This window comes from Mesoplodon densirostris, chromosome 14 (genome assembly GCF_025265405.1).
Source record: "Mesoplodon densirostris isolate mMesDen1 chromosome 14, mMesDen1 primary haplotype, whole genome shotgun sequence".
NCBI classification, from domain to species: Eukaryota; Metazoa; Chordata; class Mammalia; order Artiodactyla; family Ziphiidae; genus Mesoplodon; species Mesoplodon densirostris.
This window is the reverse complement of record NC_082674.1, coordinates 85409211-85428473: the sequence shown is the minus strand read 5'-3', so window position 1 is coordinate 85428473 and position 19263 is coordinate 85409211. Positions and strand designations below refer to the sequence as shown.

The 19263-nt window shown below is 37.1% G+C and overlaps 1 protein-coding gene across 5 annotated transcripts in view; it reads left to right on the top strand.

Moving 5' to 3' along the window:
• The first annotated feature begins 8800 nt into the window (after positions 1-8800).
• Positions 8801-19263, top strand: part of CTNNA2 (catenin alpha 2) — a 1046049-nt gene continuing 1035586 nt past the window's right edge. For all 5 annotated transcript variants that reach the window (XM_060116852.1, XM_060116853.1, XM_060116851.1 and 2 more), the window contains exon 1: positions 8801-8902. In XM_060116852.1, coding sequence (XP_059972835.1) covers positions 8801-8902 — 102 coding nt within the window. The remainder of the gene's footprint in view (positions 8903-19263) is intronic.

The following is a 19263-nucleotide window of genomic DNA, read 5'->3' as shown; positions in this document are numbered from 1 at the left end:
AGAGAAATGTCTATTTAGGTCTTCTGCCCATTTTTCGATTGGGTTGTTTGTTTTTCTGTTATTGAGCTGCATGAGCTGCTTATAAATTTTGGAGATTAATCCTCTGTCCGTTGATTCATTTGCAAATATTTTCTCCCATTCTGAGGGTTGTCTTTTGGTCTTGTTTATGGTTCCCTTTGCTGTGCAAAAGATTTGAAGTTTCATTAGGTCCCATTTGTTTATTTTTGTTTTTATTTCCATTTCTCTGGGAGGTGGGTCAAAAAGGATCTTGCTGTGATTTATGTCATAGAGTGTTCTGCCTATGTTTTCCTCTAAGAGTTTGATAGTTTCTGGCCTTACATTTAGGTCTTTAATCCATTTTGAACTTATTTTTGTGTGTGGTGTTAGGGAGTGACTTAATCTCACACTTTTACATGTCCCTGTCCAGTTTTCCCAGCACCACTTATTGAAGAGGCTGTCCTTTCTCCACTGTACATTCCTGCCTCCTTTATCAAAGATAAGGTGGCCATATGTGCGTGGGTTTATCTCTGGGCTTTCTATACTGTTCCATTGATATATCTTTCTGTTTTTGTGCCAGTAGCATACTGTTTTGATTACTGTAGCTTTGTAGTATAGTCTGAAGTCAGGGAGCCTGATTCTTCCAGCTCCGTTTTTCGTTCTCAAGATTGCTTTGGCTAATCACGGTCTTTTGTGTTTCCATACAAATTGGGAAATTTTTGTTCTAGTTCTGTGAAAAATGCCAGTGGTAGTTTGATAGAAATTGCATTGAATCTGTAGATTGCTTTGGGTAGTAGAGTCATTTTCTCAATGTTGATTCTTCCAGTCCAAGAACATGGTATATCTCTCCATCTATTTGTATCATCTTTAATTTCTTTCATCAGTGCCTTATAATTTTCTGCATACAGGTCTTTTGTCTCCTTACATAGGTTTATTTCTAGATATATTATTCTTTTTGTTGCATTGGTAAATGGGAGTGTTTTGTTGATTTCACTTTCAGATTTTTCATCATTATTGTATAGGAATGCCAGAGATTTCTGTGCATTAATTTTGTATCCTGCTACTTTACCAAAATCATTGATTAGCTCTAGTAGTTTTCTGGTAGCATCTTTAGGATTCTCTATGTATAGTATCATGTCATCTGCAAATAGAGACAGCTTTACTTCTTCTTTTCCAATTTGGATTCCTTTTATTTCCTTTTCTTCTCTGATTGCTGTGGCTAAAACTTCCAAAACTATGTTGAATAAGAGTGGTGAGAGTGGGCAACCTTGTCTTGTTCCTGATCTTAGTGGAAACGCCTTCAGTTTTTCACCATTGAGGATGATGGTGGCTGTGGTTTGTCATACATGGCCTTTATTATGTTGAGGAAAGTTCCCTCTATGCCTACTTTCTGCAGGGTTTTTATGATAAATGGGTGTTGAATTTTGTCAAAAGCTTTCTTTGCATCTATTGAGATGATCATATGTGTTTTCTCCTTCAATTTGTTAATATGGTATATCACATTGACTGATTTGTGTATATTGAAGAATCCTTGCATTCCTGGAATAAACCCCACTTGATCATGGTGTATGATCCTTGTAATGTGCTGTTGGATTCTGTTTGCTAGTATTTTGTTGAGGATTTTTGCATCTATGTTCATCAGTGATATTGGCCTGTAGTTTTCTTTCTTTGTGACATCCTTGTCTGGTTTTGGTATCAGGGTGATGGTGGCCTCGTTGAGTGAGTTTGGAAGTGTTCCTCTCTCTGCTATATTTTGGAAGAGTTAGAGAAGGATAGGTGTTAGCTCTTCTGTAAATGTTTGGTAGAATTCTCCTGTGAAGGCATCTGGTCCTGGACTTTTGTTTGTTGGAAGATTTTTAATCACAGTTTCAATTTTAGTGCTTGTGATTGGTCTGTTCATACTTTCTATTTCTTCCTGATTCAGTCTTGGCAGGTTGTGCATTTCTAAGAATTTGTCCATTTCTTCCAGGTTGTCCATTTTTTTGGCACAGAGGTGCTTGTAGTAATCGCTCATGATCTTTTGTATTTCTGCAGTGTCAGTTGTTACTTCTCCTTTTTCATTTCTAATTCTATTGATTTGAGTCTTCTCCCTTTTTTTCTTGATGAGTCTGGCTAATGGTTTATCAATTTTGTTTATCTTCTCAAAGAACCAGCTTTTAGTTTTATTGATCTTTGCTATCATTTCCTTCATTTCTTTTTCATTTATTTCTGCTCTGATCTTGATGATTTATTTCCTTCTGCTAAATTTGGGTTTTTTTTGTTCTTCTTTCTCTAATTGCTTTAGGTGCAAGGTTAGGTTTTTTGTTTTTTTTTTTTTTTCTTTTTGCGGTATGCGGGCCTCTCACTGTTGTGGCCTCTCCCGTTGCGGAGCACAGGCTCCGGATGCGCAGGCCCAGCGGCCATGGCTCACGGGCCCAGCCGCTCCGCGGCATATGGGATCCTCCCAGACCGGGGCACGAACCCGTATCCCCTGCATCGGCAGGCGAACTCTCAAACCACTGCGCCACCAGGGAGGCCCAAGGTTAGGTTTTTTATTCGAGATGTTTCCTGTTTCTTAAGGTAGGATTGTATGGCTATAAACTTCCCTCTTAGAACTGCTTTTGCTGCATCCCATAGGTTTGGGTCATTGTGTGTCCTTTGTCATTTATTTCTAGGTATTTTTTGATTTCCTCTTTGATTTCTTTAGCGATCACTTCGTTATTAAGTAGTGTATTGTTTAGCCTCCATGCATTCATATTTTTTACAGATCTTTTCCTGTAATTGAAATCTAGTCTCATAGCGTTGTGGTGGGAAAAGATACCTGATGCAATTTTAATTTTCTTAAGTTTACCAAGACTTGATTTGTGACCCAAGATATGATCTATCCTGAAGAATGTTCCATGAGCACTTTAGAAGAATGTGTGTTCTGTTGTTTTTGGATGGAATGTCCTATAAATATCAATTAAGTGCATCTTGTTTAATGTATCATTTAAAGCTTGTGTTTCCTTATTTATTTTCATTTTGGATGATCTGTCCATTGGTGAAAGTAGGGTGTTCAAGTCTCCTAATATGAATGTTTTACTGTCGATTTCCCCCTTTATGGCTGTCAGCATTTGCCTTATGTATTGAGGTGCTCCTATGTTGGGTGTATAAATATTTAAAATTATTATATCTTCTTCTTGGATCGATCCCTTGATCATTATGTAGTGTCCATATTTGTCTCTTGTAATAGTCTTTATTTTAAAGTCTATTTTGTCTGATATGAGAATTCCTACTCCAGCTTTCTTTTGGTTTCCATTTTCGTGGAATATTTTTTTCCATCCCCTTCCTTTCTGTCCGTATGGTCTTGTTTTTTTTAATCCATTCAAGCAATCTGTGTCTTGTGGTGGGAACATTTAGTTCATTTTCATTTAAGGTAATTATCGATATGTATATTCCTATTCCCTTTTTCTTAATTGTTTTGGGTTTGTTTGTGTAGGTCTTTTCCTTCTCTTGTGTTTCTTGCATAGAGAAGTTCCTTTAGCATTTGTTGTAAAGCTGGTTTGGTGGTGCTGAACTCTCTCAGCATTTGCTTGTCTGTGACGGTTTTAATTTCTCCATCAAATCTGAATGAGATCCTTGCTGGTTAGAAAAATCTTGTTTCCAGGGTTTTCTCCTTCATCACTTTAAATATGTCTGCCAGTCCCTTCTTGCTTGCACAGTTTCTGCTGAAAGATCAGCTGTTAACCTGATGGGGATTCCCTTGTGTGTTATTTGTTGCTTTTCCCTTGCTGCTTTTAATATGTTTTCTTTGTATTTAATTTTTGAAAGTTTGATTAATATGTGTCTTGGCGTATTTCTCCTTGGATTTATCCTGTATGGGACTCTCTGTGCTTACTGGACTTGATTAACTATATCCGTTCCCATATTAGGGAAATTTTCAACTATAATCTCTTCAAATATTTTCTCAGTCCCTTTCTTTTTCTCTTCTTCTTCTGGAACCCCTATAATTCAAATATTGGTGTGTTTAATGTTGTCCCAGAGGTCTCTGAGATGGTCCTCAGTTCTTTTCATTCTTTTTTCTTTATTCTGCTCTGCACTAGTTATTTCCACTATTTTATCTTCCACATCACATATCTGTTCTTCTGCCTCAGTTATTCTGCTATTGATCCCATCTAGAGTATTTTTAATTTCATTTATTGTGTTGTTCATTGTTGCTTGTTTCATCTTTAGTTCTTCTAGTTCCTTATTAAATGTTTCTTGCACTTTGTCTATTTCCAAAATTTTGGATCATCTTTACTATTATTATTCTGAATTCTTTTTCAGGTAGACTGCCTATTTTCTCTTCATTTGTTAAGTCTGGTGGGTTTTTATCTTGCTCCTTCATCTGCTGTGTGTTTTTCTGTCTTCTCACTTTGCTTATCTTACTGTGTTTGGGGTCTCCTTTCTTCAGGCTGAGGGTTCGTAGTTCCTGTTTTTTTGGTGTCTGTCCCCAGTGGCTAAATTTGGTTCAGTGGGTTTTGTAGGCTTGCTGGTGGAGGGCACTAGTGCCTGTTTCTGGTGGATGAGGCTGGATCTTGTCTTTCTGGTGGGCAGGTCCAAGTCTGTTGTTGTATTTTGGGTTGTCTGTGGACTTATTATGATTTTAGGCAGCCTCTCTGCTAATAGGTGGGGTTGTGTTCCTGTCTTGCTAGTTGTTTGACATAGGGTGTCCAGCACTGAAGCTTGCTGGTCGTTGGGTGAAGCTGGGTGCTGGTGTTGAGATGGAGATCTCTGGTAGTTTTTCTCCATGTGATATTATGTGGAGCTGGGAGGTCTTTTGTGGAACTGTGTCCTGAAGTTGGCTCTCCCACCTCAGAGGCACAGCAGTGATTCCTGGCTGCAGCACCAAGAGCCTTTCATCCATAGGGGTCAGAATAAAAGGGAGAAAAAGTAGAAAGAAAGAAAGAAAGAATCAAAGAAAGAAAGAGAGAAAGAACGAAAGGAAGGAAGGAAGGAAGAACATAAAATAAAATAAAATTTATTAAAATAAAAAATAATTATTAAGAAAAGAATTTTTTTTAAAAAGAAAAAGAAAAACAACAACAACAGCAAAAAATGGACAGACTGAACCCTAGGACCAATGGTGGAAGCAAAGCTATACAGACAAAATCTCACAGAGAAGCATACACATACACACTCACAAACAGAGGAAAAGGGGAAAAAAGTAATAAATCTTGCTCTGAAAGTCCACCTCCTCAATTTGGGATGATTTAAAGTTGATTGTGGAGCTTTTATCCAATGCTTCTTTGGCTGCTGGGAGAGATTTCCCTTTCTCTTCTTTGTTCTCAGAGTTCCCAGGGCTCAGCTTTGGATTTGGCCCCACCTCTGCGTGTAGGTCACTGGAGGGCGTCTGTTCTTTGCTCAGACAGAACTGGGTTAAAGGAGCAGCTGCTTCGCGGACTCTGGCTTACTCAGGCTGGTGGGAGGGAGGGGTACAGAGTGCGGGGTGAGCCTGCGGCGGCAGAGGCTGCCGTGACATTGCACCAGCCTGAGGCACACCCGTGCGTTCTCCCGGGGAGGTTGTCACTGGATCCTCGAACCCCGGCAGTGGCGGGCTGCACAGGCTCCCCGGAGAGGGGGTGTGGATAGTGACCTGTGCTCGCACACAGGCTTGTTGGTGGCAGCAGCAGCAGCCCCAGCATTCCACGCCTGTCTTTGGGGTCCACGCTTTTAGCCGCGACTCACGCCCATCTCTGGAGCTCCTTTAAGCAGCACTCTTAATCCCCTCTCCTCGTGCATCAGGAAACAAAGAGGGAAGGAAAAGTCTCTTGCCTCTTCGGCAGGTCCAGACTTTTCCCAGGACTCCCTTCCGGCTAGCCATGGTGCACTAACCCCTTCAGGCTGTGTCCACACCGCCAGCACCAGTCCTCTCCCTGAGCTCTGACCAAACCCCGAGCCTCAGCTCCCAGCCCCGCCCACCCCGGCGGCCGAGCAGACAAACCTCTTGGGCTGGTGTGTGCCTGAGGGCACCGACCCCTTGTGCGGGAATCTCTCCGCTTTGCCCTGCGCACCTTTGTGGCTGTGCTCTCCTCCGCGGCTCCGAAGCTTCCCCCTCTGCCACCCGCAGTCTCCTCCTGCGAAGGGGCTCCTAGTGTGTGGAAACCTTTCCTCCTTCACGGCTCCCTCCCACTGGTGCAGGTCCCATCCCTATCCTTTTCTCTCTGTTTATTCTTTTTTTCTTTTGCCCTACCCAGGTACGTGGGGAGTTTCTTGCCTTTTGGGAGGTCTGAGGTCTTCTGCCAGCATTCAGTAGGTGTTCTGTAGGAGTTATTTCACGTGTAGATGTATTTCTGGTGTATCTGTGGGGAGGAAGGTGATCTCCACGTCTTACTCTTCCGCCATCTTCCCTTCGTCCTCTTGCCTTCTTATTTGAGTTGATTTGCTTGTTTCACACAGAGGAATGTGTGGTTTCTATGACTTGGTTTTCCCCTTCAACAGATTAATGCCATATAGCCTTTCCTTGCCTTTTGTGCTTGAATTTTACCTGTGTCAAAAGAAGTGGCTGAAAGATTGCTCCCCAAAGTAATTTTTTTTTTTTTCGGTATGCGGGCCTCTCACTGTTGTGGCCTCTCCCATTGCAGAGCACAGGCTCCGGACGTGCAGGCTCAGCAGCCATGGCTCACGAGCCTAGCTGCTCTGTGGCATGTGGGATCTTCCCGGACTGGGGCATGAACCCGTGTCCCCTGCATCGGCAGCTGGACTCTCAACCATTGCATCACCAAGGAAGCCCCAAAGTAATAAATTTAAGTCCAGTGATTTTCTCAGTCACTCTTGTCCTTTCAGTTTTAGATTTATAAGGCCTCTGAACTTCAGGATCCAAGGCCCCGCTCCATCTAACTCTACTTCTTGGCTCACAGTTGTCTTGAGGTCTTTGTTCAATATGTCCCATTTTTGCTTCATGCGTGCTAGATTAGTGTCTCTAATGTGAGTGTCACAGCATTTTTGTTTCTCACTTCAGCATTTTTTGGGTGCCATTTCTTTACAGTAATATATTGGAACATGCATAAGGATGTTGTGTGCCTTCCTTGGTCCACCAGCTTAGATGCACAAGTGCGCCCTTGTAATAGTGGTGATTCTCTGCACAATCCCACTCAGTGCCTTTCACTATGGTCTTAAAATGACTTCACTACTCCACTCCTAGTTATCTTTTCCTACAGGACCTCCGTATGCATCACTGTTATTATGCCACTCATTATTCCATTGGAGCTGGAAAGATGTTTTCAGGGAACTTCTCAGAGACTTGCAATCATGTGTCCTAAGTACTGGGTTACTTAGGTAGGTCTGGCTTTGGCAGGGATGAAGTTATCCTGTGTGGATAGAAAGCATCTGGTGTTTTCATCCTTCTACAGCACAGGAAGGTGTGCTGAGCAGCAGAATTCTGGGCACGTCAGAGCTGCTATGTGGCAGTTGGTAGTGTGAATGGGAAATGTGTAAAGTGCTTTTAGGTTTTTGGAGTACAGGCAGCATATCTGTGCCAACTATTGTTGTTGTGAAGGAACCCAAATCTAAATCGGTCTATATGGTTGGATTGCTATGCTTAGTTTATTTAAAATATGGCATTTAGAGAGAGGTAAAATACCAGCACACTGTGTCTTCGCCTTTTTTTTTTTTTTTCCTGAAGCAAATTTGTTGGGAATGTCTGCAAAAGGACTAGCTTTAGCAGGTCAGTAAAGAGACATGTGTCTATTGTGATAGACCTTATTTTTAGTATTAATTCTAATAGAAATAATCTTCTATATTGATTTATGAGTGGAATTGAGTGGGGACATTGACTCAAAAGAAGAGAACAGCTATGAGCAGTTTGATTTATTATGGTATTAAAGCAAGTGATTCAGATTCAGTTTGTACCATCTAAGGTTGCTTGTCCAGTGGGTAAGTTGTCAAAATATATTCAGTAAAGAGCAGTCAATTTCTCAGTGAGAAACACACCCCTGGCAGAATGTCCAAATTACTCTATTGAGTCCATGACCATATTGTGTGCCTGTTATGTGTGAGGTTGCTACCTGCACACCCGTGGTTCTTGGGTAGGAGAGGATTGTGCTAGAATGCAATAAATAACCTTATCAGACACTCACTTTATGGGACAAGAGTGTAAATGCAGTGAGTAATCAGAGAGCATGTAAATAGCAGCAAGCTAATTTTCAGAATCACTGCCACTCATTTTGCAAGATAACTTTCCTGATTAAGAGAATGAAACTCAGCTCTCCCAGGGAGAATAGTCTCCTCAGTGGTCAATTATGATGTGAAAAAAAAACCAAAGAAGCCTTTCCTTAGGACCTAGGGTCCCTCATCCACTGGTCGTGATGGGTTTACTGTGCTTCCTGAAAGTCTTTGTTGATCTCCCCAGACTGACTTTGGTGTCCTTTCCTCAGTTCTCCTGTGGCCCTCTCTGTATTCCTTGGTCACAGAACAGGTCACATTGAGGCATAATTGTGGCCGACCTCTACATTGAAACTATCAGCTACTCGAGGGCAAGGTCAAGTCTTTCCCAGCATATAGCAGGTGGATATGTGTACTAAACACTGAGTAAGTGAAATATTTCAGTGTCAATTGGGTACCAAGAGTTTGTCTAATGTATACAGGTGCCCTCAGGGAATATCCACTTTCAGTCTGAACCCAACATCACTACCTCACATAGTTCTGCTTCTGATTTCCCCATCTCTAACTTTATAACGTTGGACCAGACAGATAATTTTCAAGTATGCTCTAAATTTTGGTGACTTATTCGTTTTGAGCCCACAAGGTAACAGATTATTTCTGTGATCATTATTTCTAATGGATAATGTGTGTTTCTGTAGGGAGCATGACTTCGGCAACTTCACCTATCATATTAAAATGGGACCCCAAAAGTTTGGAAATCCGGACTCTAACAGTGGAGAGACTTTTGGAGCCACTTGTTACACAGGTAAGAGATGATTTGAAATACTTTGTTATGTGTGTATATTTCTGTTGGAATTGTATCATGAGTTTCCAAAGAATTTAGAAATCCTTAAATGTGAATAAATCATGCCATAATGCTAGTTACTGAATATGTATTCCTGCTTGAACTGTGGACAGTTTTTTTTTTTCCTGCCCAATAAGATTTTGAGTGCTTTTTAAAAAACTCTTCATATGATTATTGAAATTAAGTAGATGAGGTAATTAAAGAGGGGGCTTTTGTAAAGGGGACTCTCATTTGAAGTAATGGATTCAAAGTCTAAATAAATCATTCCTAGCTTACTTTCAGATGCTAATACAGTTAGGAAGAATGATATTGACTATTTAAGAGCAAAGTATATTTATTGAATTACTTTTTCTTTAGTTTACAAGGGAAAATCCATCATGTCAAAATGATGAAATGTTCCATTTTTATGTTGTCACATTTCCACAAGAGGACTGTTAACAGAAAAAAAAATATCTTTAGGATTTTTAAATTTTAAAAATTAATTTTTGTGTCTAGTGAAGCATATTCTTTGCTATATTGACTAAATTTCATAGAATGTGAAAATTCAAGATTTTAATGGTATATTTGTAGAGAGATACTATGTCAAGTTAAGTAGAGGCCACATACTGGTTTCCTCTAGCTGCTATAGACAATTACTGTAATCTTAGTGGCTTACAGCATCACAAATTAATTATCTTATGGTTCTAGAGGTCAGAGGTCCTAACGTCAGGGTATTGGCAGAGCTGCATTCCTTCTGGAGGCTCTAGCAGAAAATCTATTTCTTTGCCTTTTCCATGTTCTAAAGGCTGCTCTCGTCTTTGGCCCCTTCCTCCATATCGAAAGCCAGCAATGTGGCATCTTCGAATATCTCTCTGACTCTGACCCCTGCTCCTGTCCTCATATCTTATCCTGTCTACCTCTTATAAGGATCCTTATGATTACATTGGGCCCACTCAGATTCTCTAGAATAATCTTCTCATCTCAAGATCCATGACCAAATCACATCTGGAAAGTCTCTCTTGCTATTTTAGGTAGCATATTCAGTTTCCAGGGATTAAAACACGGACGTGTTCTTTGGGGGGTTATTGTTCAGTTTGCCATAGTCTGCCCTCTGGCCACTGACCCAAATTCACATCCTTCCCAAGCAAAACATATTCACCATATCCCAGATCCTCAAAAGTCTCAACTCTTTATAGTATCATCTCAAGACCAAAATCTCATCTAAAAAAGATCAGCTTAAAAATTCCAAATCTCATCATCTAAATCGTCTAAATTAGGTATGAGTAAGGTTCTAGTTATAATCCATCCTCAAGCAAAACTTATCTCCATCTGTGTACCAGTGAAATTAAAGGACAAATTATATGCTCTCAAAATGCATTGGTGGGACAGGCATAAGTTAACAGGTACAGATATTTTCATTTAAAAAGGGAGAATGTGGAAGAAAAAAATGGGTTACCAGTCTCAAGCAATTAAGAAATCCAACTAGGCAAACTCAGTTATATTTCACAGCCTGGGAATAATCCTCTGTGGCTCAAGGCTCTGCCCTCTGGGCCTGATTCTTCACCCTAAGAATCATTATTCTTTTTTCATGAAAGATATCACATATTTTCACCTGGATATTTCTTGCCTGTATAATTTTGAGAGTACACAGCCTTTCTGAATTTCATCTTTCTCTGTTTTTTTTTTTTAGTCCAGATTGGCAGTGTTTCTACTGATGTAACATTCTTGAGAAACTTGTGGTTCTCTTTTGTAAATCTCTGGGGTTTTCTTTATTAGAAAACAGGCTGCTTCACAGATCTTTCCTGGATAATCTCCATTTTTGGCCTCTGTGGAATGACTGAGGGTGTCCATGAATCCCATGCCTAATCTCTGCAAGAGCTCCCTGCGTGAATGAACATTCTGAGGTTTTAATCCTTCCAAGGCACTAGCCAAAGGTTGTCCAGACACACAATTGACTTTTTCTCCAGAGCCACACTTTCCTGAAAGTGAGACCTCTAATTTTAGCACCTCTTGCAATCTGCATAGGCCAAGAAGATTCAAAATCATTGGGTCCTGGTTCCTTTTAGCTTAATAATTCTTAACTCAATTTGTTTCTTTCCTCTGACACTTTGCTATAAGCAAGAAGAGGAAACCAGGCCACCCCTTTAGCACTTTGCTTGGAAATCTCCTCAGCTAAATATCCAAGTTCATCACTTATAATTCTGATTTCTGCGTAATTATAGAGAGTAATTCAGCTAAGCTTTCTGCCACTCTATAACAAATATTCTTTTTCCTCCAACTTCCAATAACAAGTTCCTCATTTCCTTCTGAGCCCTCACCAGCAGGGCTTTTAACTTCCATGTTTTTACTGTCCATTCAAGGTAATCTAGGTTTTTTCTATCATGGTCCTCAAAATTTTTCCAGCCTCTGCCCACTGTCAATTCCAAAACCATTTCTACATTTTCAGGTATTTGTTATAGCAGCACCCTACTTCCCAGAACCAAAACCTTTATGTCTGTATGTTTCCAATTCCTACTGTAACAAATTACCACAATCTTAGTAGCTAAAAACAATGCCCATTTATTATCATACAATTCTAGGGGTCAGAGGTCCTAAAATCAAGGCATTGGTAGAGCCGTTCTCCTTAAGGAGGAAGTTCCTTCCCTTTTTTAGTGTCCAGAGTGCACCTGTATCCTTGGTTATGGTATTTTCATCCATCATTAAAGCCAGCAGCATAGCACCTTCGAACCCCTCCCTCTGACTTCAGCTTCTACCATCACATCTCCTTCTGCCTCTCTTTTATAAGAACCCCTGTGGTTATATTGGGGCCACACAGATATTCTAAAATCATCTTTCCGCCTTGAGATCTTTAACCTTTATCACGTCTGCAGAGTCCCTTTTGCCATTTAAGGTAACACATTCACAAGTTCTAAGGATTAGGAAGTAGACACATTTGTTTGTAATTGTTGAAACATTTCATTAGGTTTATGCCCATTTTCCATTTGGTCACGATTCTTGTTAGTGTTATACAAATTTCTTCAGGAAACACCTAATACTGATAGACTCTTAGATTTGGGAGTATGTTGACTACTGAGATTGTGGTCTGTGGACTAAGGCTGATCCGTGAATTATTTGTTATTGGTCAGCAGTAATCACAGAAATTGAGAGTAAGTGCTTTGAAAAAGTTATGGCAGTTTTATAGAGTAATTTTATGTCTGTTGAATCTAATGATAAATTTGGGCTTGTTATTTTATCTTTAAATTTCTTTTGAATTATTTATTTTGTTGTATTTTATAAAAGCTTTGGTTTGTGAACTTTTGCAATAACAAATATATGGCCTTTCATCATAGATAGCTTGAAAAAGACTGGTTTAGGAGATATTTTGGAGTCGGTCCGCTCTGAAATATAGTTCTGTCAGCTGAGTTATAAAAGCAGATTGCCTTTTCCTAGCCTTGGAATTTTCACTTCAGATTACATGTCAATATATTTAACCCTTATCATATGGAATAAATAAAACAATAATTAGAACATAGTGCCTGGTGCGATGATTAAATGTAGTCTCCATTTTTCTTTTTGAGATGGTTATATTATTAGGCTAATACTAGCCATACACCAGCTGGATAGGATGAAATAAATACCAGAAGTTATGGAGTTCTCAATAAAATTCATTCACTGTCATAAGAAAAATTATATTAGGAATTTATTGTTGATAAGTATTTAAAGTAGTAAACAAAACTTCTCATTTGTATCATAATGTATATGAGGTGGCATATTTATCATTTACAATGCTGAAATGTCAAGATTCCTTTTGGAAAATGTTTACATTATGGAAATCATGCAATTTCAAGTGAGAAAAGATTCATCTTAGGAATTTTTAGACCTTGAAAAAGTTGCCTGAACTTTTATGAATTCAAGAAAGTAAAGATCTTTAATAGGCCATGTTCACTTTATACTTTACGTACTTGGAGCTTCTCTGGCCATCTTCTCTCTCTCCCAGATGAGTTAAATGAGGCTCTGACAGGCTCAGTGTCTGTGTCACACAGCCAGTATCCACATGCAGATGCTCTTAGCCTGTATTTTTCTTGGAAGATGTTGATATTTCGTAACCCAGGGAACACCTTAACATATTAGCATGTTATTCTTGTTTGTACTGAGCTTCTGTTTATCCTATTAAAATAACATTTCTTTGTCTGAAAAAAAATAGTCCATGTTCTGTGATACCTAGCTTTATTAGGAAATGGAAAAATTATATTAGGCAACTTTATTAGGAAAGTAAAAAATTGTTAGGGATTTAAAACAGTCTTAGATAACTCTTAAAAGCAAAGGGAAATTACAAACTATATATGAGTTAATGAAGAAGAAAATCTCTTCTTCACAAAATATACATACCCAGTAAAAGCTGTGCTTAGTACAGAATTTTAGCTTTAAATGCCTTTTTTATTAAAAAAATAAAAATAAACTACGTACTATTCATCTTAAAAAGAATTAGAAAAAGAACATCAAAAGAAACCAGGAAATCACAATTTAATAACAATAAAAACTGGAATCACTAAAGTAGAATACAAAAGTTAAAAGGGTTAAATTAATTCAAAATTTGATTCTTCTTTGAAATGGCCAATATAAATTCTTCAGGGTACAAATTATGGAAAATATATGGAGAAAGTATACATAAGATTATGAAAGGGAAAGCAGAAAGAACTCTAGGAACAAGAGAGATTAAAATAAGTATAGTAAAATATTACCTGCAAATCTATACCTATGAAACATGAAAACCTAGAGGAAGAGAATAACTTCCCAGAAAGATTGAAATAACCAAAATTTATCTAAGAAGAAGTGGAGAACTGGAATAAGCCATATAAATATTGGAAAGCTGTTTAAAGATCTATAATCAAAAAGCACCGGAACAGATGGATACCTAGCTGAGTATTATCACAAATTTAAAGAACTGATAATTGCATTGTCATTTAAAGTTCTGTTTCAACCATAGAAAAAGATTAACAACTCCTCAATAATTCTTGAATCATAACTTTAATATTAAAAATTCAAGACACTTTAGAATAATTTTAAAGGCCTTCCCTGGTGGCACAGTGGTTGAGAGTCCGCCTGCCAATGCAGAGGACATGGGTTTGTGCCCCGGTCCGGAAAGATCCCACATGCCGCTGAGTGGCTGGGCCCATGAGCCATGGCTGCTGAGCCTGTGCGTCTGGAGCCTGTGCTCCGCAATGGGAGAGGCCACAACAGTGAGAGGCCTGTGTACCGTAAAAATATATAAATAAATAAAATAAAATAAAATAACTTTAAAAAAAGGACAGTGATATTTTGATCTTATTTCTGAATTTAAATGCAAAAAAAAACACAGCCCTACATAAACTATAGAAAGTATCATCCAGCAGTATAGCAAAAGTTCAGCATATGTATAACAAAATAGGACGTTTTAAGGAATATAATGATAGTCTATTATCAGAAAACAAATAAAAGTATTTTAGTGGCTCAATAGATTATAACCTGAGACACTAAAAAGACATTTGAAAGAATTTTGCAGTCATTTCTAATAAAAACTCTAAATAGGAATAAGATCAAGCTTTTAAGACAAAGGAATATACCATGTAAACATAGGAATAGGACAGATAAAATATTCCTTTTATGATATTATTGTACCATTAAAATTAATATAAGAATAAGGTTAGATGGCCAGATATAGAATAAATATACAAAAAATAAATAGTTTTATCTATGCAAAACAGCTAGAAATCAAAACAGGAAAATATTCTCTTTGTAATTAAAGAATACATAAAGCCAATTATTTTCCCTGTATGAAATGCACATTAATCTTATAGAGTTTTAATGTGCAATTTTGTAATTATTTTCACACCTTTGAAGTAGTGATTATGTATACACAAGCTTTGGAGTCAGGAAGGCTTGATTGTGAATCAAAGCTTGAATAGGTTACATAATCTCTCCTCATATGTAAGTTATAGATACCTCATGGGATTATTAAAGTAGTACATGAGATTGTGCATTGAAGTGATTGGTGAAGTACCTGACGGTATTCTCATAGTACTATCGGTTTGCTCTTAATGCAATGTTCTTTATTACTTGGTAGTACTGGCTTGATAGTAACAGCTTTATTACTTGATAGTAATGGCTTACTTGGTAGTAATTAATTGTTATTAGAAAATGGGTGCCATTTATAAAATAAGTTTTCATTGGATATTTTCTTCAGAAAAAAGAATTTTAATGTAGATTTTGAAGAATTATTTGTGTATTGCCTTTAATCAAAGGTAAATAAAGCAGAAACCTCTAAAATTATTGGAAATTCAGCCTTCACCATTTCAGTAAGCTAATGAAGCTCAGCCCATCACAATAGGACAGATTGAAATTTGCTGGAATTTTGTTCCTTATAAAAGATGAATATGCAACTTAAGAAATAGCCCTAAGCATCTGATAAAAGAATACCATTGATGTTTAATGAGCTGTTCTAAATTGGCCTGATGGTGCAAGAACCTCCTGAGAAGTGGAGCTCTCTTTAATCATTTCCAGTATTATTTTCAGTAAGGTCCATCGGGCCCTATTAAGTTAGGCTCTAGTGCCTTCTGTAGTTAGATCTTTTAAACTTTTGCTCAAAAAGTTAATAATTATCTCAAAAGCTAAATCATTAGAACATCATATACTTAAAATATTGTTTCTAAATTAAGAAATTCAATTTTATACTTTAAAAAATACTTGATTTTCTCCCCGTTTTGATGTTAAATCCTTATATAGGAGTTACCTCTGTGTGACTCACAACAATAGTTAAATTATTCAGTGCATTTAAAATCAGGGAATCAGATTTAAATTTAAAATCAGAAGATTTAAAGCTGAAAATGATTGCAGAAGTAAGCTGACACTCAGAAATTAAGTAACTTCTGAGAATTAAGCCAGTGTGTGCCTTTTTGTGCTATTTCATACTCTCTCTTACACTGTTTACAAAATATTTTATGTATTAATTTACCTAAAGAATCAAAGTATAAATGAAGTCTCAGTGTACCCTTTTTCTATCTGTCCAGAAAATATCATTATTGAAACTACCATAATTCATGTTTTATTCATGAGATTCGAAGATTAATACATTTGGATGGTTTCCATGGTGATACTACAACGTTGCAATAAGTTGATCATTCATCTTTGTCAGAGGATTAGAATTGTATGAAAAGTAAAGGATATACTAAAAGTAAATGATGGGAACTCCAGTAAGCTTGTTTATTTATTTGATCAAATTTAGATATAGTATGGTTAACCTATTTACAAGTATTTTTCTGTTTTTGTTTTTAAGTTATTTTCATACTAATTCCCATTTTAATATTTGGATGCTATTTTTCTTGCTTTGAAAAAATGTTTCAGTTTATCTGTCTTTAGTAGAAGTTTTTTGGGTGAATGAATGAAGTAAAACACCATAACTTTATTTAAAACCTCTGTACCTTTCTTGTTAAAGAAAAAAGTAACATGTATTAAATATAGGATTAGAATACAAGTAATAAGATTATGATTTGGGAATTTACCTTTAAGACATATATTAATATTTAATTGAAAGTCTCTCTCTATATATATATATATTTCTTACTCTTTTTTTAACATCTTTATTGAAGTATAATTGCTTTACAATGGTGTGTTAGTTTCTGCTTTATAACAAAGTGAATCAGTTATACATATACATATACCCCCATACCTCCTCCCTGTTGTGTCTCCCATATTTTTATTGTTTTACAAACATGGTTTCATCCATATTAACATATCTTAAATTGCACTTATTTTTTACGTTTGGTACATAAACCTAAAGTAGTTAATTATGTTGGAAGTACTTCTTTGAATTGAAGTCATATGGTAGAATTCTTGACAGTTATTATATTTGTCACTTCTTTTTTTTTTTGATCTTGATAACATATCGACTTCATTTTTTTAAATAGATCTTTATTGGAGTATAATTGCTTCACAATACTGTCTTAGTTTCTGTTGTACACTAAAGTCAATCAGCCATATGCATACATATGTCCCCTTATCCCCTCCCTCTTCAGCCTCCCTCCCATCCTCCCTATCCCACTCCTCTAGGTCATCGCAAAGCACCGAGCTGATCTCCCTGTGCTATGCTGCTGCTTCCCACTAGCTAATTATTTTACGTTCAGTAGTGTATATTTGTTGATGCTACTCTCACTTCGCCCCTGAGGTAGATGGACCTAGAGTCTGTCATACAGGGTGAAGTAAGTCAGAGAGAGAAAAACAAATACTGTAGGCTGATGCATATATATATATATATATATATGTATTTGTCACTTCTGAAATAAGAATTTAATTAAGTAGTATATAGTATAGAGTTAGATTAATTTCTGTTTTGGGATTATGTTCTAAATTTTGATGTCTGCCACCAGATGAGGCCAGCTGTGTTGGCCAAGTTTTGAAACTTGAGTAATGTATGGAGTCCTTTTAAACCCGAAACCAAAATCAAAACCAAAAAAATCCTCCCAAATCCTAGAGTGGACTTAAAGTAGTATTATAAACATGAAATTATGTATGCATATATTTTTATTCATAAAGAAATTTACAAAATAAGTACCAAAAACATAAAAACAAAAAAATTTGAAATTAACGTTAATTTGATGGGTGATGTTCTGCTGATATTAAAGCATTGCATATGACATAGATGTGGTGGTGACTACTTTAGCTCTATGTCTTGTGTTTGGTAAACACTCACTACCATGTGCACGTTTAGGACCAACTACTACAAATCATAACTATTGAGGGCGCCATGGCATCATTTCACCTTTTTTTTTTTTTTCCCCACATATATACTCACAGTTAACAGGAAGCATCTACCTCTGTTCCCTTCTCATTAGTCCAGGACAGTGAAAGTTAAGTTGTAAGACACTGTAATGGTTGTAAAATATAAGCTAACTATATTAAGAATGACACAACTAACTTATTTTCCATCAAATTGTTTACTTTCGAAAATTTCTAGTTTAAACACAGTGATTATTTTATGAATGCTAATAAAAGAAATCCCATTTAGTAGAGGATAAAAGAGAAGTTTTAGGTACTATGAAATGGATGCTCTACATACTACCTCAATTTATTAATTTCTTGTTCCTAAGGAAAAAGGAGGTTTGGGGGGTTTTCCTAAGATAGCCAATTCTGGTTTCCCTTACATGTAATTATTTGGGGCTCACCATAAAGGTGGTCCGAGCTGCTGAACTAAACTTTCTAAATTTTCATTAGAATCTTGTCTTTTATTTGAACAGTCCTCACTGCTCTGGTCTTAGTTGGAGCTCTTCTCATTTGTATGGAACAGATCACAGATCATCTAGAGCCTCTACAGAGAAAAGGGAGAAAGGCCCTAATGTTTCTTGAGTAGTTACTAGGTGCCTGATACTATGCTAGGTATTTCCAGAAGTTTTCATTACACCTTGAGTCAACTTGGTAAAGTCAATGTTATTTTCTCCGATTTACAGATGAAAAAAAAGGAGAGACTTAGATCACGTAATAAAAGACGCAGCTCCTAAGGGTACATTAGCTGAAAATACTGAAGTGGAAGTTGCTAGTACATCAACCACCAAGAATGTATAGAGTGAAAACGGAAGAGAGTAAAGAAATAAATTGAAGGTGTGGGGAGGGGACAATTCCCAAGTTAAACAGGCAGAGGAAAGGAAGCAAGCAGAAGATAACCGAGTATAGTTTTACAGTCAGATATTAATTCCTTTCCTTGATTACATCAGCTGATTTTTTCCCAAACCAGCTGTTTGCTGAGATGCAAACCTGACCTAAACAAATTCCTTAACATTCAAATGAATAAGTTAAACTAAAAACCCAGTTTTCCTCTTAAATGGTCAGTGCATGTGAACACCTAAACTTAGCAGTAACTCTTTTATTTTGTTTGGCAAAACCTCAAGCCTTAATAGTACTTTTTCTCTTGTATTTTTCCATTTCAGTGAATATAGCTACTTTAAATGGGAAAATGGAAATTAAAGCTAAATTTAAAAATTAATATTAGAGAAGAATAATGAATGTTTATGTTCTTGAAACAGGACAATTAGTGAAACCTTATGCATACTGTTTCAAAAATATAAGGGAGAAATTACAGGAGGATAACTAACAAAATTGCTTATCACTATTTTGGACAATATAGAAATGTTATCTGAACTGGAGACCAAAAAATCCATTACACCCAACATGAGAATGCCTAGGAAGTGATAGAATTGCATTTACTCAGGAAGCCCTCAACTAGCAAACTAATTAAAACTTGTCAGAGATCTGAGATAAAGGATTGGGGCATGTTAACACACCTGCTTTTCCCTTTCTCATCATCCTTTTGAAAGTAAAAGGTAAGCTTTGTTTAC